At 43.6% G+C, this 25,399-nt stretch overlaps 1 protein-coding gene across 1 annotated transcript in view; it reads left to right on the top strand.

Annotated features, from left to right (window-relative positions):
* LOC122563207 (probable E3 SUMO-protein ligase RNF212) overlaps window positions 1-25,399 on the top strand; it is a 109,947-nt gene that overhangs the window by 27,856 nt on the left and 56,692 nt on the right. The window contains exon 6 of the mRNA XM_043717158.1: window positions 7,887-7,945. Within this exon, the coding sequence (XP_043573093.1) occupies window positions 7,887-7,945 (59 nt within the window). The remainder of the gene's footprint in view (window positions 1-7,886; window positions 7,946-25,399) is intronic.

Below are 25,399 nucleotides of genomic sequence, written 5' to 3'. Positions count from 1 at the left end.
GACCTTGGTAGCAGAGATCGTGCTTGCTGTATTGCCCATGTTCCAGTTTTATAATTTTGTGTTCATGACATTTGGCTTAGGCTGGCATTTAATGCCCAACTTTAATTGCCTTTGAGAAGGAGATGGTGAAACTGCCTTCTTGAACTAATAAAGTCCTTTGATGGGGGTTAAGGGTAGGTGTGGCAGGTAATAGGTATGTCTGCTTGTGAAAGTGAAGGAATGGTGATATAGTTCCATGTCTTGAATTCGTTATAGCTTTTGCTCAAACATTGAAAAATATCTGAAATCCAGAAGTAAGGTGAGAGTGATTATGCTCGACAAAAAAGTTGCGTATGTCTAGGTGTGTCAGCAAAACTGAAGTCAGTGGGAATTAGGGAAAACTCTCTGCTGGTTAGAGTCATAACTAGCACAAAAATAGATGGTTATGATAGTTGGAGATCAATCATCTCAGCTCCAGGATATCTTTACAGGGGTTCCTCAGGTTAATGTCCTTAGACTTCAGCTGCTTCATCAATGACCGTTCCTCCATCATAAGGACAGAATGGGATATTCTCTGATAACTGTATATTCATAATTCTTCAGATACTGAAGCAGTCCCTGTCCATATTCAAATGGCTCTTGGGCTGAAAAGTAACAAGTAACATTCATGCCAGACAAGTACTATGAAATGATCATTTCCGACAAGAGAGAATTTTACCATTGTCCCTTGATATTCAATGGTATCACCATCACTATCAACATTCTGGGGTTAACTAGGGCTAGAAACTCACTGGGCCAATTGTATCAGTACTGTGGCTGCAAGTGCAGCCAACAGGCTCGGACTTCTGGACCATCTCTCTCCCCAGAACCATGTACAAGACGAAAGTCAGGAGTGTGATGGAATAGTCTCCACTTACCTGAATGAGTGCAACTGCAACAATATTCAAGAAGCTTGATGCCACTCAGGACAAAATAGCCCAGTTTTTTGGCACTCTATCCACAAGTATCCACTCCCTCTCTCACCTCTGATGCTCAGTAGCAGCAATATGCATCACACACAAGAAGCACTGCAGGTTCCTTATACAGCACAAAGCCACATTTGGAAGGACAAGGCCTGCAGATGTATGGGAGCACCACTACCTGCAAGGTCCTCTCCAAGCCATACTTCAACCAGCCTTCAGTGTGGATGCGCTATAATCCTGGTATTTCCTCCATGATTGTATTGAGGGTGTACCAACACCAAATGGACTGCAGTGGTTCAAGAAGGCAGCTCGTTACCATCTTCTCAAGGGCACCTAGGTATGGGCAATAAGTGCGTGCCAGCCAGTGTCACCCACATCCCATGAATGAAGAATTTTTAAAAAGTTAAGACATTCAATTTTTTTTTGGGTGAGACTGAATGCCTCCATCTAATCCTACATTCACGTCTCTGGATACATAAAAATCATGATTTTAGAAAGGAATCAGTGGCTTATTCAGTGAAAAAATATGGACTGATTGGTCAGATATTGGTGGCATGGAGAGGCATCGTGCTCTCCCGATTTTTCCTGATTAAATTCAATTCAGTTAATCACAGGAGGGTTGCAGTGCAGAGGGAGGCCATTCATCTTTTGATGTCTGCACCAAATGAACAGAATGACCAAATGCCCTTTCTTTCACTTTTTCACACACCCTTGCCTATTCCTTCTATTTATAAATCATCTAATGCCCTGTCAAATGCCTCAGTTAAACCTGCCCCCACCACATTTTCAGGCAGTACATTCCAACCCAATCACTCAAGTGCAAAAGCTTTTTTATCACTTCTTTTGAAAATCGCTTTACATCTGTGTCTTCTCGATCTTGGTCCTTTTGAGAGTGGGAACAATTTCTCCCTATCTAATTAAACCTGCCCCCTCCTGGTTTTGAAAACTTCAATCAAATCTCATCTCAGCCTTCTTCTAAGGAGAACAGTCCTAATCTGTCATTAAAGAAAGAACTGGATATTGAGGTCTGAAATAAACAAAACCAGAAATTGCTTGAGAAACTGAACAGATCTGGCAGCATCTGTGAAGAGAAAGAGTTAAACTTTTGCATCTGAAAAAGGGTCACACAACTTGAAATATTAATTGCCTTCAAAGTTTGTGCGAAGATTTGTAGCTCGGGTGCTCGTTGTTGTGGTTCTGTTCGCCGAGCTGGAAGTTTTTGTTGCAAACGTTTCGTCCCCTGGCTAGGCGACATCATCAGTGCTTGGGAGCCTCCTGTGAAGCACTTCTTTGATGATTCCTCCGGTGTTTATAGTGGTCTGTCCCTGCCGCTTCCGGTTGTCAGTTTCAGCTGTCCGCTGTAGTGGTTGGTATATTGGGTCCAGGTCGATGTGTTTGTTGATGGAGTTTGTGGATGAATGCCATGCCTCTAGGAATTCCCTGGCTGTTCTCTGTCTGGCTTGCCCTATGATAGTAGTGTTGTCCCAGTCGAATTCAAGTTGCTTGTTGTCTGCGTGTGTGGCTACTAAGGATAGCTGGTCGTGTCGTTTCGTGGCTAGTTGATATTCATGTATGCGGATTGTTAGCTGTCTTCCTGTCTGACTGCCAGACTACTGCGACCCCTAGGACCCATAACGGCACACAAACCAACAGCCGTTATCTGTCCGTTTTTTTGTAGATTCCTTAGTGTGTTATTTATCCTATTGGTGAGCTGTGGGGTGGGGTCAAACTCCCTCTGGACCCAATATACCAACCACTACAGCGGACAGCTGAAACTGACAACCGGAGGCGGCAGGGACAGACCACTATAAACACCGGAGGAAACATCAAAGAAACGCTTCGCAGGAGGCTCCCAAGCACTGATGATGTCGCCTAGCCAGGGGACGAAATGTTTGCAACAAAAACTTCCAGCTCGGCGAACAGAACCACAACATTAATTGCCTTCTATCCATAGATGCTGCCAGACCTGCTGACTTTCTCCAGAAAGTCCTTGGAGCCATGCTTGTAAATCTCTTCTACACTCTCTCAATAGGATTCCTATAGTATGGCATGTGCATCTGTATACCGGACTCCAACTGCAGTCGAACAAGTATCTGATAGGCATTCAGCGTAAACTCCTTGCTCTTGTGCTGTATTAATGAAGCTCAGAATACTTATGCTTTATTAACTGCTCACTCCACCTCCAGTGTTAGTGAAAGTGATCCTTTGGCCTGTTGTTCTACGCTGGTCATCAAGCACCTGTCTATGCTAATCCCACTTAGCGAGTTTTGAGAAGATTTGTAGCTCAGGTTGAGGTTCTCAAACAAACAGCTCTGCCAACCATCCAACTCAAATTTTGGGTCCGCTACGTGGATGACACCTTTGTCATCACTAAATGAAACAAATTAGAGGAAACCTTTAAGACCATCAATAATACTCTTACTGGCATAAAATTCACTAAAGAGGAGGAAGGCAACAACAAATTGCCATTCCTAGATGTCGCAGTAGAGCGAGAAGCCAATGGGGAACTTCAAACCAGTTTTCAACAGGAAAATAATACATGCGGACCAAATATTGAACTGCAGAAGCAATCATCCCAACATCCACAATGAAGCTGCATTACAACATTATTTTAATGAGCCACCACACACTGCAGCACAGAGGAACTATGCAAAGCAGAGGAAAATCATCTATACATTGTATTCAAAAAGAATGGGTACCCAATGAACACAGTCCACCGATTTCTCAGCAACAATCCCAAACTAGCAGATAAAACATATCCAGAAACCCTAGTCGCACTCCCCTACGTTAAAGACATCTCAGAAATGACTGCCAGACTACTCGATACCTTGGCATCATGGTATCCCACAAACCCACCAACACACTAAAACAGCTGCTAATGAACCTGAAAGACCCTGTACAGACAACAAGCAAAACTAATGTCATTTACAAATTACCTTGCAAGAACTGTAACAAACACTACATTGGACAAACAGGCAGAAAACTAGTCACCGGGATACATAAACATCAACGAGCCACAAAATGACGTGACCACTCTTACTAGTATCCTTCCACACTGATGAGGAAGGACGCCACTTCGACTGGGACAACACATCCATCCTAGGACAAGCCAAACAGAGAGACACACAAGAATTCCTAGAAGCTTTGCTTTCCAACTGGAACTCTATCAACAAACACGTTGACTTGGATCACATTTACCACCCTGTGAGAAAAAGAACAGGAAATGATGTCACCACAGGAAATTACATCACCAACTCCAGGAAACCCAAACATATAAATAGAAAGTGGGCCACACCACCAGTGCTTCATCTGAAGGCTCATTGAAGATGTTACCTAGTATGGTGATGAAATGTCTGAAAACGAACCTTCCAGCTCAGCGAGCAAACCTATATCCTAATCCCATTTGTCAGCACTTGGCCTGTATCTTGTAGTCATTATAATCAATCTGTTCAGATATTTGATGGTACGCTTCTGGGCAGATGAGACTTAAACCCAGGCCTTCTAAGACACCACAATTGCACCTCAAGAGCCTCTTATATATAACCTTGCACGCTGTGGTATTTCAAATGTTCATCTCAGTGTTGTTTTAAATGTTATGATTATTCCTGCCTCTATCACCCTTCCAGGCAATGAGTTCCAGGTATCCACCACTTTCAAGCTGAAATATTTCTTTTCCTTAAATTCCTTCTAAACCTTCATCACCTAATATCTATAACTCAATATTATTGATTCCTCTACTAATATTTCTTCCTGTCTACTCAATTTATGCCCCTCATAACTTCGTATATCTCAATCAGATCCTTTCAGCCTTCTCTGCTCAAAGGAAAACAACCCATCTAGTTTATCTGGTCTCTCTTCATTGCTGAAATGCTCCAGCCCAGACAACATCCTGGTGAATTTCCTCTGCACCTTCTCTAGTGCACTCATATTCTTCCTGCAGTGTGACAATTAGATCTGAACACAGTAACTATGTGCTAAGTAAATAAGCTGTGGTCTAACTGAGGTAATACTCCATCATAATCTCCTTGCTGTTGTATTCAGAACCTTAACTAATAAAGGCAAGTATTCCATATTCCTTCTTCACCACTTTATCTACCTATCCTGCTGCCTTAAAAGATCTGTTGATATACATATCAAGGCCCCTCTGATTCTCGGGTCCCACCATTTAATGTATACTGTCTTGTCTTGTTAATCCTCCCAAAATACATCACCTTCACTTCTCAGGATTAAGTTCTATTTGCCAATGTTCTGTCCACCCATCTGTAGTATCCTGTAGTCTAAAGGTTTTGCCATGTCAATTTACCACACCACCAATTTTCATTATTATTGATCTGACCTCTTACATTTGGGTCTAGATCATCAATGTATACAACAAACAGCAAGGAACCCAGCACTGAACCTTTCCAGTCACAGAAACAACCATCGATTATCAACCTCTGTCTCCTGCCACCAATTCAATTTATCAAATTGCCCTTGATCCCAAGGCTCTTATCTCTTGACACCAAATCAAAAACCTCACTGAAACCCAACAACAGTACTACCCTCACCTACATACCTAGTCACCACCCTGATAAACTTAGTCAAACATGTCAGACATGATCTTCTCCCTTGACAAAGCTGGGCTGTTTAGTTTTAATCTCCAAGTGAAGATTAAATCTGTCCCTCAGAGTTTTTTCCAAGTGTCTTCCTGCCACTGAGAGTCAATAGCCTATAGTTCTCTGTTTTATCCCTCCACACTTCTTCAATAATGGTACAAAACATTAACTGTCCTCCAGTCCTCTGACACATTTTGTAGACAGAGAGGCTTTTAATATTAATGTCCAGGATCCTGCAATCTGCTCCCTTGCATTCCAAAGGAGCCTGGGATACATCTTATCTGAGCATGGATTTATCCAATTTTATGCCTGCTCCCTCTCAATGCTAGTTTGTTCAGGTTTATCACAGTCTCGCTCATTGATTTCTCTGTTCCTTCTATTTCTATATTCTTCTCCTCTTCTAATGTGAATATAGATTCAAATTACTTATTTAAAATCTTGTTTACATCTTTCACATACTTCCTGCTACTGATGTTAGACTCACTGATCTATAGTTCCCTGCTTTATCCCTAACACCTTTCTTGAGTAAGGATGCCAGCTTAGCTGTCCTCTAGTCCTTTCTGTCACCTGTCCTGCCACCCTGAAAGAACTGTACGCATATATAGCTAGGTCTCTCTGTTCCAGCACCCCCTTTAGAATTTTACTCTTGTTTTATATGGTTTATCCATATTCTACCTACCAAAGTGCATCGTCTCATACTTTACTACCTTGAATTTCATCTGCCTTGGATGCATCCACTCCACCAATGCGTCACTGTCCTTTTGGAGTTGTACAGTTCCTTCCTCACATGTTATTTTGCTTCCAAAGCTTTGTATAATTAACAAATTTTGAAATTGTCCTGTGCACACCCATATCTGGATCATTGGGATATTACAGAAAAAATAATGTTCCAGGTATGATCCCTTAAGAACACGATTACAAACTTTGTCTAGTCCAAAACATCCATTGATCATGACTCTATTTCCTATTACTCAATGTGGATTTTGCATCCACATTGCTATTGTCCCCTATATTAAATGATCTATAGATTTTCTCACAAGTCTGTTGCTGTGGTATTGTATAAGATATGCTTTAGAAGTCCATGTACAGCACATAAACAGTCTTACCCTCATTGAGCCTTTACATTACATCCTCAAGAAAGCTCTAAGTTAGTTAACGTAATGTCCCTTTTACAAAACCATGCTGACTCTTCCTAATCAACCCACCTATTTCCCTGTGACTGCTACTTTTGACCCAAATTATGGTTTCTGAAAGCTTCCTCACCAGTGACGTTAAACTGACTGGCCTTTAATTGCAGGGCTCATTCATACAACCATTTTTGAACAATGACAAGATGTGTGCAATTCAGTAATATTCTGGTACCTCGCCATGGCCATGGAAGACTGAAAGTGCTCATGAAATGCATCCAGTCCTGAAGCCTTGTTAGCTTTAAGTACCAAGTCTATTTAACACTTCCTCCTTATCAATTTTGTGCTCTTCTAGTGTAAGAGTTTTCTTCTTTGTTTCAGCCTCTGTCTCACTCGGGCAAAATCTCCCTTACATTGACTCTGATTGATAAAGGCATCGCCACAGACTGCAGCAGGAGTTGGCTGTCTCCACGGCCCTTTCCTCACTGAAGAAGGGGCAATGTATTCCTTTTGCCTACAGATAAAAGTCCTTGTGTGAATATATGTAGCCTCGAGCATGCAAGCCTCATCAACAATTGTAAATTGGTTTCTGGTGTAATTGTTAGTGCATTCAGGATTATTTTGTAAATTCCCAATAAACGAATTACATCTAAAGTTGGACACTATGTTTTAAGTTTTGCATGCATAGGCTTGTTGAGCACAGTGTGCTGCTCATTATGCACACTTTAAGGGAAGTGTTGTTTGATATGGTCTGTCAGTTATTGGAACATTTGGCCTACAGACCTGGCAACATATTTAAACTGCATCTTAAATATTGCATTTCCCATTTGTATAATAGGCATAATGTCTTTTTGACAAGATGACAGAAACTTGTTAATGGAGAGTACTTGTGTGCTTACCAGCAAGTAGCTAGGTAAGGTGAGGCACCTTTCAGGACCAAAAATGATGGCCTCATTCTCATGAGTTTGCATGATTTTTTGCAAGTGATGATTTGATCAGATTAGCTAGCCATTATCGTGCAGGATGATTTTACTATACCCTATCTCTGTATCAATTCTATATGATGAGCAGATGACTAGAGCTTATTCATAAAATTGCCAATAAGACTTGAAGTGCATGGAATTATAGGAATCCCAGTGCTTACATTGGCCTTTGAATGTAGGATTGTGTACATCCTATACTTCTAAGTAATTAAATATATATAATACTTTTTGTCATTTTAGCATGCAAAATTGAAAGCATATGTACAGCATATGACCCAGAGAAAAGAACAATTTCAATGGTAAGAAGTTCTTTGTCTCTGTTGCTATGTTTTGCAAATATAAGCATTTTAGGAGTTTTGAAACTGTGCTAGTTAATGCATGCAGCAAACAGCTGATAACATTGACATTATGCAATCGTCCAGTGTTACCCTACTGCAAAATTTCCAAAGTTGAGGGATCATTGTTCACAGCACCTGACACAATGAACAAACTTTTTTCTCTGCTATCATAATCTACTTCTTACATAAATACTACAACTGACTAGGATCATAGAATTATACTGTACTGAAGAGGACTTTTGCCCATCAAGTCTGTACCACCAAAGCTACACTAAATCTGCATTAGTCCCATTCGCCAGCGCTAGATGCTTAACCTTGAATCTATGACTGTGTGCTACTTCATTATACTTATCCTCGAATATGTGCTTAACTGTTTCTCAGCTTGCGATGGTGAGACTTGAGTACTGTGCATTGTATAGGTCTTCTTATTTAAGGAAGAATGTCAGAGCTTTGGAAGCAGTTCAGAGAAGATTTACTCAACTAATACATGGAATGGATGGTTTGACTTAGGAAAGATTTGATAGGCTAGGCTTGTTACAGGGCTGGGGTTTAGAAGAGTCAGAGATAACTTGATTGAAACATATAAGATCCTGAGGGGTCTTGACATGGTGGATCTGGAAAAGATGTTTCCATCTGTGAGCAAGTTAAACTCGAGGTCACTGATTCAAAGTAAGTATTGTCAAATTTAAAAGAGAGTTAAGAGGAATTTCTTTCTCGCAGAGTGTCTTAAATCTTTTCATCTTTTTTTCCTCAAAGGGCAGTAGAAACAGTCCTTGAATATATTTAAGGCAGAGGTAGGTAGATTGTTGATAAGCAAGGAGCTGAAAGGTTATTATGGATAGATGGGAATGTGGAATAATCAGATCAGCATGACCTTATTGAATCATGGAGCAGACTCAATCAGCTGAGCAGCCTCCTCTAGCTTTGAGTTCATATGTTGGTACATAGTTGTTTATCGGCCCAATATTTGGTGGTTAGAGGTTCTTATTCTGGATTGTTACTGATGCAGATATTATTGTATTTTGAACTTAAAACTATAGAAAATGGACAAAGATTAGCATGCTAGCTTCTAAAATACCTTCTAAATGAACATACATTTCAACTTCTGTGTATATCTTAGTAAATATGAGTTTAAAGCTTAGGATCAGAGAATTTTACTGTATACAGTGGGATTATTCAGCATTCCTTCTAAGCTACACTCTGATGTTCCGTGCATGCTGTTTGACATGCTGTCACGTTGACTTCCGGTTTCGGAAGTTGATGCTGCGTATGGACCTTGGTCCACGCTCTGAAAAAAAATTGATGATAAGGAGTATTGGTGCTATCCACTTGTTTCACTTTGGTAAATTCTTATCGCGTTTTTCTTTTTGAAATTGCAATACAGTTTCTTTTAGAATGCTATTTTGCATTCTATTTCTACCACTGTTTGTGGGAAGCATTCGAAATTCAAACAGCTCTGCAGAGATGTCTGCAGAGTGGTCCGGGAGCTACAAATTTGTGTAACTTCAGTATTCTTTGATATTTGAAGTGTGCCAATTTAAAAGTATCCAGTTTTAAAGCTTCAGTCTTAAACAATATCAACGGTTAGTTTATTACACAACTATTGCTTGGATTTACAAAGTAAAATATAATAGTTATTTGGTAAAATAAGGGCATAAAGAATAATAGCAGGTAAGGATGAAAGATACTTGAAAAAAATAAAAGCGAGATCTGTCTTGTGTTACCAGCCTGGCTAGCTTCCTTTTCTGAGACAAAGGGGCTGAGATAAATTCAGGAGCTGCAATGCCTTCTGTAGTTGAATAGTTGGAGGTAGTTTCCACAGATTGTGTTCTCTCCTTTATTTGCAGCACTATGGATTGTGACCTACAGCAGCCTGGTTCAGTGCAGCAGTCTTTTGGCTGACTTGCCTTCCTCCATTTCCATGTTAAGATATCTCTTCCTTTCTAATGGTGTCTCTCAGAATTCTTAGAGTTCACAATAGCCTGTCTTATCACAACTAATGAAAAACGGAGGCTATATTTGATGAATCTTTGTTTCACAAAGCAATGAGAGTTCTACTGGAATTTCTTGTTGTGTCCTTCCAACCTGCTGGTCTCTCGGAAGCTTTGAATTCTTACATAGTTTGAAAGGCCCATTGCGTAGTCCAAGGCTTAACTTTATTAATGTCCCTTTGTGATTGATTAACAGGTAAATCTGTTTTTCACCTGAAGTCAATCGTCATGTGTTGAAGGACTCTGGGAGAACTCGTAGGGTTCTATATCTGTTTTAAAAAAGATTGACCTTCTTTACAAAATTCATATTCTAATTATACACTTGACAATAGAAGTAAATCAGAGGTGGTAGCGTAGTGGCAAGATTACTGGACAAGTATCCCAGAAACCCAGTCTTATGTTCTGGGGATGTGGGTTCGAACCCCACTCATGGCAAAGGTTTAAATTTGAATTCAGTGAAAAAGTGTTGAATTTAAGAAAAAAAAAGCTAGACTAATGGCAACTGTCTGACCACTGTTAATTGTCATAAAAACTCATTTGCTTCACTAATATCTTTTAGGGAAGGAAATCTGCTGTCCTTACTTGATCTGGTCTATATGTGACTCCACACCCGTAGACTTGTGGATGGATCTGACAGTGTGGAATCAGGAGCAAGCAACTCTGCAATTTACTTTAATGGAGTATTGTTTTTTACTTAGCTGAATATTGTTAGACTGACAAACGTCAGCAATTATATCCTATGGCAGTGATGATTTGCTTTTGACAACTAAAACCACGGACGGGATCATTTTTGAGAGTTGAGTGTGGAGGAGAGCATAAAAGCTTGCCTGGAGCGGATCAGGTTTTCCTGCATGATATTTTTCATGGGATGTGGGTGTCTCTGGCTGACCAGCATTTACTGCCTCTCCCTAGATGCCCTTGAGAAGGACGTGGTGGGATGCCTTCTTGAATCGCTTCTGTCCATGTGCTGCAGATTGTCCCCTTAGGAAGGGAATTTCAGGATTTTGAATTAGTGGCCATGAAGGAATAGTGATATATTTCCAAGTCAAGATGGTGACTGACTTGGAGGGGAACTTGCAGGTGATGGTGTTCCGAATGCATCTGCTACCATTGTACTTCTAGATAGAAGTAGCTGTCGAAGAACCTTGGTGAATTTCTGCAGTGCCTATTGAAGAGAATATACACTGCTGTTACTGAGCATTGGTGATGAGGGAGTGGATGCCTGTAGATGTGGTGCCAGTTAAACAGGCTGCTTTGTCCTGTACAATATCAAGCTATCTGAGTGGTGTTGGAGCTGCAGCCACCCAGGTAAGTGATAAATATTCCATCACATTCCTGACTTATCCCTTGTGGTTAGGCTTTGGGCAGTTACTTGCCACAGTATTCCTAGACTTTGATAGCTACGGTATTGAAATGGAAAGTCCAGTTGAGTTTCTGGTTAATAACTTCCACCAGATGTTGATAGTGAGAGATTTAGTGATGGTAACGCCATTAAATGTCAATGGATGGTGGTGAGATCGTCTCTTATTGAAGATGTAAATTGTCTGGCATTTGTGTGACTTGAATGTTACTTGTCAACCTGAACCTGGATATTGTTCAAATCTTGTTGCATTTGAACATGGACTGCTTCAGTATCTGAGAGTCGCGAATGATGCAGAACATTGTGCAATCATCGGTGAACATTCCCACTTCTGAACTTATGATGAAGGGAAGGACATTGATGAAGCAGCTGAAGATGATTGGGCCTAGGCGGCACGGTGGCACAGTGGTTGTGGGCGGCACGGTGGCACAGTGGTTAGCACTGCTGCCTCACAGCGCCAGAGACCAGAGTTCAATTCCCGACACAGGCGACTGACTGTGTGGAGTTTGCACATTCTCCCCGTGTCTGCGTGGGTTTCCTCCAGGTTCTCCGGTTTCCTCCCACAGTCCAAAGATGTGCAGGTCAGGTGAATTGGCCATGCTAAATTGCCTGGAGTGTTAGGTAAAGGGTAAATGTAGGGGTATGGGTGGGTTGCGCTTTGGCGGGTCGGTGTGGACTTGTTGGGCCGAAGGGCCTGTTTCCACACTGTAATGTAATGTAATGTAATCTAATCTAGGACACTACCCTGAGTAATTCCTGCAGAGATGTCCTGGAGCTGAGATGACTAACCTCCAGCAACCACGACCATCTTCCTATGTGCCAGGTATGACTCCAAGCAGCAGAGAGCTTTCTCCCGATACCCATTGATTCCAGTTTTACAAGGGCTCCTTGATGCTACACTCAGTCAAATGCAGCCTTGATGTCAAGATCTGTTACTCTCAGCACACCTCTGGAATACAGCTTTTTTGTCAATGTTTGAACCAAAGTTGTAATGAGGTCAGGAGCAGGGTGGCTCTGGCAGAACCCAAGCTGGGCGTCGCTGAGCAGGTGCTACTTGGTAGCACAATTGATTGAGCCTTCCATCACTTTACTGATGATATAGCGTGGACTGAAGGGGTGGTAATTGGGCAGTTTGGATTTGTCCTGTTTTTTATGTATAGGACATACCTTGGCAATTTTTCACATTGTTGATAGATGCCAATGTTGTGACTGCACTAGAACAGCTTGGCTAGGGGACCGGCACAATCTGGAGCACAAGTCTCCAGTGCTATTGCCAGAATGTTGTCAGGGTCCATAGCTTTTGCTGTATCCAGTGCCTCCAGCCATTTCTTATATTACATGGAGTGAGTCAAATTGGCTGACTATTATCTATGATGCAGGGTCCAGAAGAGGCAGGCAAGATGGATCAGCCACTTAGCATGTCTGGCTGTAGCTTGCTGCCGGAGAAAGTGAGGTCTGCAGATGCTGGAGATCAGAGCTGGAAATGTGTTGCTGGAAAAGCGCAGCAGGTCAGGCAGCATCCAGGGAACAGGAGAATCGACGTTTCGGGCATAAGCCCTTCTTCAGGAATGGTAGCTTGCTGCCATTGCTTTGGCCTTATCTTTTGCACTGATATGCACATCACTGAGGATGGGGATATTTGTAGAGCCTTGTCCTCCAGCGAGTTGTTTATGTGTCCACCTACATTCACGACTGGATGTGGCACAAATAATGTTTTGGTCATGAAATTGCTAAGCTCTGTCTATCACTTGCTGGTTTTGCTGTTTGGTACACACGTCATAGAGTCATAGAGATGTACAGCATGGAAAACCCTTTGGTCCAACTCGTTCACGCCGACCAGATATCTGAACTCAATCTAGTCCCACCTGCCAGCAACTGACCCATATCCCTCCAAACCCTTCCTATTCACATACCCATCCAGATGCCTTTTAAATGTTGCAATTGTACTAGCCTCCACCACATCCTCTGGCAGCCCATTCCACACATGCACCACCCTCTGTGTGAAAAAGTTACCCCTTAGGTCTCTTTTATATCTTTCCCTCTAGTTCTGGACACCATCACCCCAGGGAAAAGACCTTGTCTATTTACCCTATCCATGTCCCTCATGATTTTATAAGCCTCTATATGGTCACCCCTCAGCCTCCAACACTCCAGGGAAAACAACCCTTGCCTCTTCCTGTAGCTCAAATCCTTCAGCCCTGGCAACTTCCTTGTAAATCTTTCCTGAACCCTTTCAGTTTCACAACATCCTTCCGGTTGGAAGGAGACCAGAATTGCATGTAATATTCCAAAAGTGGCCTAACCAATGTTGTGTACAGCTGCAACATGACCTCCTGACTGCTGTACTCAATACTTGGGCCAATAAAGGAAAGCATACTAAATGCCGCTTTCACTAGTGTTTAGGTCAGAGTGGTGCTGTAGAAGCACAGCAGGTCTGGCAGCATTTGAGGAGCAGGAAAATTGATGTTTCGGGCAAAAGCCCTTCATCAGGAATAGAGGCAGGAAGCCTCCAGGGTGGAGAGATAAATGGGGGGGGGGGGGTGTTATGGAGAAGGTAGCAAAGAGTAAAATAGGTGAATGGGGGTGGGGATGGAGGTGATAGGTCAGAGGGGATGGTGGAGCTAATAGGTGGGAAGGGAGATTGGCAGGTAGGACAGGTCATGAGGACAGTACAGAGCTGGAAGGTTGGAACTGGGGTAAGGTAGGGGGAGAGGAAATGAGGAACTGGTGAAGTCCACATTGATGCCGCTTTCACTATCCCATCTACCTGCGACTCTACTTTCAAGGAGCTATGAACTTGCACTCCAAGGTCTCTTTGTTCAGCAACACTCCCTAGGACATTACCATTAAGTGTATAAGTACTGTTAAGGTTTGCTATCCCAAAATGCAGCACCTCGCATTTATCTAAATTAAATGCCATCTGCCACTCCTCAGCCCATTTGGCCCATCTGATCAACATCCCATTGTAATCTGAGGTGCTGTCCACAACACCTCCAAGTTTTGGATGCAGGTTTGCTCGCTGAGCTGGAAGGTTCATTTTCAGATGTTCATCACCATACTAGGTAACATCATCAGTGAGCCCCTGGACGAAGCACTGCTGATGTTTCCTGCTTTCTATTTATATGTTTGGATTCCCTTGGGTTGGTGATATCATTTCCTGTGGTGATGTCATTTCCTATGGCATTTCCACACACAACAAGCAAAATTTACGTCATTTACAAAATACCTTGCAAGAACTGTAACAATCACTACATTGGACAAACAAGCAGGAAACTAGCTACCAGGATACATGAACATCAACCAGCCACAAAAAGACATGACCCACTCTCACTAGTATCCTTACGTACGGGTGAGGAAGGACAGTACTTTGACTGGGGCAACACATCCATCCTAGGACAAGCCAACTCGAGACACGCATGAGAATTCCTAGAAGCATGGCATTCCAACCGGAACTCTATCAACAAGCACATTGACTTGGAGCCCATTTACCACCCCAGAAAAAAAAACAGGAAATGACATCGCCAATCCAAGGAAACCAAAACACATGAATAGAAATCAGGAAACATCAGTAGTGCTTTGTCACTGCAGATGTTACCTAGTATGGTGACGAAACATCAGAAAATGAACCTTCCAGCTCAGTGAGCTAACCTACATCCAGAACCTCAGCCCGAGCTACAAATCTTCCCAAAACCCACTACCTCCAATTTTGGTGTCATCTGCAAACTTACTAACTATACCTCTTAAACTTACATCCAAATAATTTATATAAAAGACAAAAAGTAGTGGACCCAGCATCGATCCTTGTGGCACTCCACTGGTCACAGCCGTCCAATCTGAAAAACAATCTTCCACCGCCACCCTCTGTCCTCTACCTTTGAGCCAGTTCTGTATCCAAATGGCTCGTTCTCCCTGTATTCCATAGGATCTAACCTTGCTAACCAATCTCCCATGGGGAACTTTGCTGAACGTCTTACTGAAGTCCATATAGATCACATCCACCACTCTGCTCTCATCAATCCTTTTTGTTACTTCTTCAAAAAACTCAATCGAGTTTGTGAGACATGATTTCCCATGCACAAAGCCATGCTGACTATACCTAATCAGTCCTTGCCTTTCCAAATACATGGAAATCCTGTCTTTCTGCATTCCCTCCAACAACGTCCTCACCAGTGCCGTCAGGCTCAGCGATCTATAGTTCCCTGGCTTTTCCTTACCAGCTTTCTTAAATGGTGGCACCATGTTAGCCAACCTACAGTCTTCTGGCACCTCACCTGTGACTATCATGAATAGTGATGGGCGATTAAACAGCTCACTGGAGGAGGAGGCTCCACAAATATCCCCATCGTCAATGATGGAAGAGCCCAGCAGATAGTGCAAAAGATAAGGCTGAAGCTTTCCCAGCAATCTTCAGCCAGAAGTGCTGAGTGGATGATCCATCTCGACCTCCTCTAGTGGTCCCCAGCATTACAGATACCAGTCTTCAGCCAATGCAATTCACTCCACATGATATCAAGAATTGGTTGGATTCACTGGATTCTGCAAAGGCTATGGGACCTGACAACATTCTGGCAATAGTACTGAAGACTTGTGCTTCAGAACTTGTCACTCCCCTAGCCAAGCTGTTCTAGTACAGTTACAACATTGGTATCTACCCAACAATGTAAAAAATTGCCCAAGTATGTTCTGTATGTAAGAAACAAGACAAATCCAACCCGATGAATTACAGTCCCATCAGGCCACTGTCAACCATCAGTAAAATGACACCTGTCACCAACAGTGCTATCAAGCAGCACCTGCTCAGCAATAACCCATTCAGTGACACCCTGTTTGGATTCCTCCAGGGCCACTCAGGTCAGGAGCTTTGGTTCAAATATGGACAAAAGAGCTGAATTCCAGAGGTGAGGTGAGAGTGGTAGCCCTTGATATCAAAGCAGCATTCCACTGAGTGTGGCTTCACGCAGCCTTAGCAAAACTGGAATCAATGGGTATCGGGGCAAAACTCTCTGGTGGTTAGAGTCATATCTGACACATAAGAAGATGGTTGTGGTTGTTGGAGGTCAGTCATCTCAGCTCCAGCACATCTCTTCAAGAGTTCCTCATCCTAGGCCCAGCCATCTTCAGCTGCTTCATCAATGTCTTTCCCTCAATCATAACATCAGAAGTAGAGATGTTCGCCAATGATAGCACAATGTTTGACATCATTTGCGACTCCTTAGAGACTGAAGCGGTTTATGTCCAAATGGAACAAGGTCTGGACAATATCCAGGGTTGAGATAACCAGTGGCAAGTAACATTCATGCCACACAAATGCCAGGCTATGACCATTGCCAACAAGAGACAATCTAACCACCAACCCCTTGAAATTCGTTGGTGTTACCATCACTGAATCCCCCCACTACCAACATCCTGAGATAATCATTGATCAGAAACTCAACTGGACTGACCACATATATGCAGTGGCTACAAGAGCAGGTCAGAGGCGAAGAATACTGGGGCAAATAAATCACTTCCTGACTCCTGAAAGCCTGTCCACCATCCTGTCCTGAAGGAGGGTTACACCCGAATCATCAACTTCTCCACCTCCTGATGCTGCCTGGCTTGCTGTGTTCTTCCAGTCTCATTTCTGTCTACCATCTACAAGGCACAGTCAGTTGTGTGATGGAATATTCCCCAATTGCCTGGATGAGTGAAGCTCCAACAACACTCAAGAAGCTTGACACCATCCAGAACAAAGCAGCCACTTGATTTGCACTCCATCCACAAGCATCCAGTCCCTCCACCACCGACACTCAGTAGCAATGTGTAATATCTATAAGATTCACTGCAGACATTTACCAAAGATTCTCAGACAACATCTTCCAAACCCACAACTGCTTTCATCTAGAGGGACGAGAGCAGAAGATATATGGAATAACCACTACCTTCACGTTCCTGACTTGGAAATATATTGCCATTCCTTCACTATTGCTTGGTTAAAATCCTGGAATTTCGCCGTTAATGGCATTGTGGGTCCACCTGCAGCGGTTCAAAAAGGCAGCCCACCACCACCTTCTCAAGGGCACCTAGGGATGGGCAATAAATACTGACCAGCCAGTGGTGTCCACATCCCACAGAATGAATAAATAAAAGAAAACCTGACCCCCTTGGAGAGCAAGCATTGAGCTGGCAGGAGAGCATATCTATAGCCATCTAGTGAGAAAGTCTCCAATCTGCTATTCCCAGTTGCACAATAAGCACCACTAACGTAATGAAAGCCAGAATTACAGAATTGTTGCAGGCCATTTGGTCCATTATGCCTGCATTAGTTATATTAGCTCATGCCAGTCTCCTGCCTTTCTACCATATATAGATGGTGGTGTTCCTAGTCATGTGAAGATATTACTGATATGGCCTTCCGTTCATCTGTGGCTAGCCGCAGTGATTTTGGTGTACCATCTCTTAGTTTACCCTTTGATGCACTGAAGAACTTGATTCCAGTCTTGAGGTGCTGCTTAGTCAGCTTTGGTTTCAAACACCTGGTACTTATATTGCTGGTTCTATTGGCAATGGGCATCCTCTCTTCTTCTCATCCTCCTCCTCAACCTCATTAACGTAATTTGGTTGCTTGGTTAAATTGATCAAGCGTCGAGCGTGGTAGTACCGATTTGTGAAGAAGTATCAGGAATGAGAAGTTTGTTTTTCAATTGAAATCTTGATTTAGTGGAGCAATCCTTCCGACCCTTTTGGGCTGCTCACGTGTTGGATGAAAGTCTGCTGTACACCCACGTCTACATCATGATGTTCATCCTTCATGACCAATGACTGGTTTCCTTTCCTTCTTTCTGCCATGTGCAAGATTGTTGTAGCCTTAATATTTATGTTGCTTATCAGTGGTAGTTCGCTCAGTCTGACTCTTGGTGACCTTCATTATCCCTATGACACAACCATACAAACTTGGAAATTGAAAAAAATTGATAAGAGGACTCCAGGAGAACAGATAATGATTATTTATTTCATATGCATGTATGGAGAGAAACTTCAAGACAGGGGTCAAAATTTACTCTGCTGAATTACAGAATGTTTTCAAGTTTTATACAGATTACAGCTTTTCACCTTTATTTTGCAGTGAGTGCTTTCATTTAGTTCTAAGACCTTAACTGAATGGTCGTGTAATACTATTTCTCAGTTTCTGTTTGAATTCCATTATTTTGGTGTGTTTGCGTGTTCCTTTATTTACTCAAAAAACATAGACACATAGAAGGTAGTTGCAGGAGGAGGCCATTTGGCCCTTTGAGCCTGCTCTATCATTCATCATAATCATAACTGATCATTCAACTCAATAACTTAATCCTGCTTTCTCACCATAACCTATGATCCCATTTGCACCAATTGTTACATCTAGTCACCTCTTGAATACATACAATGTTTTAGCATCTTCTACTTCCTGTGGTAATGAATTCCACATGCTCACCATTCTTTGGGTGAAGAAATGACTCCTCATCTCCATCCTAAATGGTCTACCCTGAATCCTCAGATTGTGACCCCTGGTTCTGGATACACCCAGTGTCAGGAACATCCTTCCTGCATCTACCCTGTGTAGTCCTGTTAGAATTTTAAGTCTCTGTGAGATTCCCACTCATTCATCTGAACTCCAGCAAAAACAATCGTAACCTAGTCAATCTCTCCTTATACGTCAATCCTGCCATCACCGGAATCAGCCTGGTAAACCTTCGCTGCAATCCCTTAGGAGCAAGAACATCCTTCCTCAGGAAAGGAGATCAAAGCTGCACACAATATGCTAGGTGTGGCCTCATCAAGGCCCTGGATAATTGCAACAACACATCCCTACTCCTGTACTTGAAAACTCTTGCAATGAAGGCCAACATACCATTTGCCGCCTTTACTGCCTGCTGCACCTGCATGTTTACCTTCAGCAACTAGTGCACAAGGACACCAGGTCCCACTGCACACACTCATCTTTCCCTATTTACAGCCATTCAGGTAGTAATCTGCTGCCTTGTTTTTTGCCTCCAAAGTGAATAACTTCACATTTATTCAAATTATACTGCATCTGCCCTTGATTTGCTCACTCACCCAACCTATCCAGATCATGCTGAAGGATCTCTGCATCCTTGTCACAGTTCACCCTCCCATCCAACTTGGTATCATCTGCAAACTTTGAGATGTTACATTTGTTTTCCTCATCCAAATCGTTAATATATATTTTGAATAGCTTAGGTCCCAGAACAGATCCTTGTGGCACCTCACTAGTTACAGCCTGCCGATTTGAAAAGGATCTATTAATTCCTACTATTTGGTTCCTCTCTGCCAATCAGTTTTCTATCCATCTCAATACACTTGCCCCAATTGCATCTGCTTTAATGTTGCACAATAATCTCTTATGCGGGACTTTGTCAAATGCTTTCTAGGAGTAGGTATACAACATCGACTGGCTTTCCCCTTGTCAACTCTATTAGTTACATCTTCATAGAATTCCAACAGATTTATCAAACAGTATTTCCTCTTGTTAAATCCATGCAGACTCTGTCTGACCCTGCCACTGCTTTATAAATGCTCTGCTATAAAGTTCTTAAAAACGGATTCGGGAATTTTCCCCACCACTGATGTTAAACTTACTGGTCTATAATTCCCTGGTTTCTCTCTGCCTCCCTTTTTGAATATTGGAGTGACATTACCTACATTCCAATCTACAGGGATTGTACCAGAGCCTATAGAGTCCAAGAAGATGACCACCAATGCATCCACTATTTCTAGAGCCACTTCCTTAAATACTCTAGGATGTAAATTATCAGGCCCTGGGATTTATCTGCCTTCAATATCCTCAATTTTTCCAGCACCATTTGATTACCCTCAGTTCTTCCCTCTCGCCAAGTCATGCATTCTCCAACATTCCTGGTATCAGATTTGTGTCCTCTTTTGTGAAGACAGAACTGAAATATGTATTCAGTTGCTCAGCCATTTTTTGTCCCCTATTATACATTCCCCCGTTTCTGTCTGCAAGGGACCTACATTTATCTTCACAATCTGTTTCTCTTCACATACCTCTAGGAAACTCTCAGTGTCAGTCTTTGTTTTTTGCAAGCTTACTTTTGCACGATATTTTCCCCTTCTTAACCAATTCCTTGGTCCTTCTTTCCTGAATTCTAAAATGCTCCTAATCCTCAGACCTATTATTTTTCTTGGCATATTTGTATGCTTCTTCCTTGGATTGGATACTATTTCTATAATTTCCTTTGTAAGCCATGGATTGGTCCTCTTACCCATTTTGCTTTTGTGCCAGACAGGAATAAACAGTTGTTACAGTTCCCCCATGCGTTCTTTGAATGTTTGCCATTGCCTACCCACTGTCATTCCTTTAAGTAACTCTCCCAATCTATCAAGGCTAGCTCATGCTTCATATCTTCATAATTTCCTTTATTAAGATTCAGCACCCTGTCTCCAAATCAACTACCTCAATCTCCATTTTGATAAAGCATTCTATCATGTCATGGTCACTCATCCCCAAGGGGTCTCACGCAGCTCGATTGGCAATGATTCCCTTCTCATTACACAGTACCCTGTCTAAGATGCTCCCTCCACATATTGGTCAAGAAAATCATCGCGTATGCACTCCAGAAATTCCTCCTCTGCGGTATTGTGGCTAATTTGATTTACCCAGTCTCTGTGCCGACTAAAATCACCCATGATCGCTGATATTTCCTTATCATATGCATCTCTAATTTCCTGTTTAGTGCCATCCTCAACATCACCACTGCAGTTTGGAGGTCTCTGTATGACACCCACTAATGTTTTTTGCCCATTCGTATTTCCAGCTCTACCCAGACAGATCTGACATTGTCAGAGCTTATATCCTTTCTCACTATTGTGTTAATTTCCACACCACCATCTTTTCCTTTTTGCCTGTCCATCCTAAATACTGAATAACCTGGGATATTCTGTTCCTATCCCTGGTCACACTGCAGTCATGTCTCTAATCCCAATTATATCGTATCCGTTTACATATATCTGCGTGATTAGTTCATCCACTTTATTGCAAATGCTCAGCACATTAAGGCACAAAGCCTTTAAGCTTGTCTTTTTAACATGTTTGTCTCGCTCCCAATATTTTTTTCAATAGCCCTGTTTGAATTTTGTCCTTGGTTTCTCCGCCGGTCACTTTTCCTATTCCCTTTTCTACCTTGTTTGTTTTTGTCCTTGCTCCCTCCTTCTCTGACTCCTTAAATAGGTTCCCATCCCCCTGGCATGTTAGTTTAAACCCTCCCCAATCGCTCTGGCAAACACTCCCCCAAGGACATAAGTCCCAGTCCTGCCCAGGTGTAATCTGTCCAATTTGTACAGGTCCCTTCTGAAACCCTCCCCTGACACTTTTTTCAGCCATATATTAATTCAATATATCCTGTAATTTCTACTCTAACTTCTATGTGGCACCAGTTGTAATCCCAAGATCACTATTTTTGAGGTCCAATTTCTGAACTTTCTTCCTAGCTCCCTGTATTCTGCTTTTAGAGCCTCATTCCATTTTTTGTCCCTGTGTTGTTTGCACCAATGCTTGTGACCACTGGCTATTCACCCTCCCCCACCAGAATATCCTGTAACCGGTCTGAGACATCCTTGACCCTAGTACCAGGGAGGCAATATAATATCTTGGAGTTTCTTTGCGGCCACAGGAATGTCTATGTATTCCCTTACAATTGAGTCCCTTATAACTATTGCCTTGGCACACTCTTTACCCCTCCCCTCTGCAGCAGAACCAACTGTGGTGCAACAAGTTTGACTGCTGCTGCTTTTCCCTGAGAGGTCATTCCCCTCAACAGTATCCAAAACTGCAGGGAATAGCCACAGGAGATTCCTGCACTACCTGCCTATCTCTCTTGCTCTATCTGTTGGTCACCTATTCCCTTCCTGCCATGCAGAATCTGAGTCTGTGGTGTGACCTCTCTATGCATGCAATAGAGTTGCCTCAGGCGACTGTCTGTGTGGAGTTTGCACATTCTCCCCATGTCTGCATGGGTTTCCTCCGGGTGCTCCGGTTTCGTCCCACGGTCCAAAAATGTGCAGGTTAGGTGAATTGGCCATGCTAAATTGCCCTTAGTGTTAGGCGAAGGGGTAAATGTAGGGGAATGGGTCTGGATGGGTTGCGGGTCGGTGTGGACTTGTTGGGCCGAAGGGCCTGTTTCCACACTGTAAGTAATCTAATCTAATCTATCCATGATAATCTCTGCCTCGTAGATGCTCTATAGTGTGCCCAGCTCCTGCTCTAGTTCTGAAACTCGAGCGTGAGGAGCTGTAGCTGGAGACGCTTCCAGCACACTTGCTGACCCGGGGCCGGAACTGTCCCCAGCGTGCCACATGGAGCAAAAGGAGCAAGCCAAGAGTTTGAGCTCTCCTCCCATGGTTTACCTCTTTAAATTAAACTTTGGAGAATACTTTATATTAGATTAAATCCAGCTGCCTGTTGCCTTTCATTCCTGGTCTGTGTACTACCCTTACAGGTTAGAGGCTTAAAAAGGTAATTTTTTTTAATTTCAAAAATATACTTTATTCATAAATATTTAGATGAACTGTACTATTGGTCATGCTATACATACATAAACATTCCATTTCTTTGCATACAGAGATCGAGTAATCATTCATATATACAAGTCTGTACATTGACCATCCATATGTTTAGCTGAGGCATCAGTGGAGCCCACTTACTGAGTGGGCCCCCTGTTCTTAGGCAGGCAGATGTTACACGGTGGTCTTTCCCCACTGCGCCTTGGCGGCAGCTGCACCAAACTTCAGCGCGTCCCTCAACACGTAGTCCTGGATCTTGGAATGTGCCAGTCCGCAACACTCAGTCGGGGTCAGCTCCTTCAGCTGGAAGATCAACAGGTTTTGGACAGACCAAAGAGTGTTCTTTACCGAGTTGATGATCCTCCAGGCACAGTTGATGTTCGTCTCGGTGTGCGTCCCGGGGAACAGACCATACAGCATGGAGTCCCGCATCACAGACCTGCTCGGGACGAACCTTGACAAACACCACTGCATTCGTCTCCAGACTTCCTTTGCTTAGGCACATTCCAGAAGGAGGTGTGTGACAGTCTCATTTCCCCCCCCCCCCCCCCCCGCAGCCGCTTCGAGGGCAGCGTGCAGTGCGGCAGAGAGTCCGGGCATACATAAAGGATCTCACAGGCAGAGCCCTTCTCACCACCAGCCAAGCTTGTTGGAAAGTTCTGGCGATGAGGCATTCTGCAAAATAACTTTGACAGTCTGCCCAGGGAACCGCTCGATAGGATCCGCCCTCTCCTTTTCCCGAAGGGTCTCAAGGACACTACGTGCTGACCACTTCCTGATGGACTTGTGGTCAAAGGTGTTTTTCTTCATAAATTTCTCTACGAAGGACAGGTGATACGGAATGGTCCAACTACTTTGACCGTTTCCATCAGGACTCTGGACGTGGCGTCCAGTTTATTGTCGCCCCCACCGGATCGTCCATCTGCATCAATGATACAGTTGAAGTCTCCGGCCAGAATGACCGGCCTGGACGTAGCCAGCAACAGTGGAAGCTGCTGCAGGACGGCCAACCGTTCACTCTTACCTGTTGGGGCATACACATTAATCAGTCTCAGGGGAGCGTTTCTGTGCATGATATAAGTGATGAGGCCTTAACCTCAGAGATCGTGAAGTTGCCGCCTCGCAACAGGATACCCAGGCTGGAAGTGCGGCTATTGTTTCCCCCCGACCAAACTGACAGCCCATGGGCCCACAAGCTCGACCATCTCCTGTAGCTGCTGAGGTGCGGTATCCCACACTCCTGCAGAAACAGAACATTGGCTTTAACGTTGGCCGGGAAGGCCAGTGTAGAGACACATCGCGTAGCAGATTTAATGCTACGCACATTAATATTGGCAATTTTTATCCCTATTTTAACAGTTTATGAGGTTACCAGTGTCCATTTGCTGCTGGTCCAGCCTTTCTGGAGTAGCTATCTGCATTCCTGTGGTGAACACGAACTGCTGGACACTCGCAGGGCTGAAGTAGCAGTCCGGCTCCGGTGTCTTCGGGTCGGGACCAGGGTTCGCACAGTCCCGTTCTCTGTCTGACAGCGGGATAGTCCTAGGATCGCTGCTCCCAGTTACCTGGAGCTGTGGGGCGGTGGGTACCTCCTGGTTCTCACCAGGTGGGGGGTGGTCTTTACCAACCCCCTCAGAGGGTTCGTCATTTCCTGTTTGGGGGGTTCTGCCCTCCTTTCTCCCTGCAGCACTCTGTCTCTTCCTCTGATGATGACCCTCCTTATGCCCGTCCTCACCATCTGAAGAGCTGGCTGTATCCTCCTCATGCAGGTGTCGTTTCCCCCTTTGCTGAGTGGCTTTGGGGGCCTGGCCAGGTTTCCTCTTCCTGGTTTTTACAAGAATCCAGTCCTCTGCCTCCTTGGTTTGCTCCTCCTCATTTCCTCTGTCTGTCCTGTGGGAGCATGCTGGCTGCCGTCTGCTACGCTCCATCCTTCTGGGTGCCCCCAGACACCGTTCCCCTGCTGGTTTGTGGTACCTTGCTGGCCTTTTGCGGTCCATGGCTTGCATTGCCACCTCCATCCATCTGTGCACAGGTGGTGGCCCCATGTCTTGGGCAGGCTTTGTACACGTGGTCCGCCTCTCCGCATAGATTGCAGTTCTTGGCTTCTTTACATTCCTTGATCGGGTGACCCTCCTTCTTGCAGTTCCGACAAATGGTGACCTTATAGTCTGCCGCCATGTGGCCTGACCTCTCACAGGTTTGGCACACTTTCGGCTGCCCTGCGTACGTCAGGTACCCTCTGCTCTCTCCAATCGCAAAGCTGGAGGATGTGTAGAGAATGTTCCCACTGGCGTCGACCCTCAGAGTTATCCTGACCTGCCATTTGCTGGTCCAGATCCCGAAAGGGTTGACCACATCGGTGCTTTCTCCCTCAACCTGGACGTACCTTCTCAGGAAGGTCAGGACATCAACTGTTGGGATGGGGGGGGTTGTTCATATGAATCGTAACCATCCGACTCCTCTGTGCAGGAAGCACACACAACAGGACCGCCGACAAAATGGAGAACA

Source organism: Chiloscyllium plagiosum, chromosome 1, assembly GCF_004010195.1.
Source record: "Chiloscyllium plagiosum isolate BGI_BamShark_2017 chromosome 1, ASM401019v2, whole genome shotgun sequence".
NCBI classification, from domain to species: Eukaryota; Metazoa; Chordata; class Chondrichthyes; order Orectolobiformes; family Hemiscylliidae; genus Chiloscyllium; species Chiloscyllium plagiosum.
The sequence above is the reverse complement of the archived record's forward strand: the minus strand, read 5'-3'. Positions and strand labels throughout refer to the sequence as shown.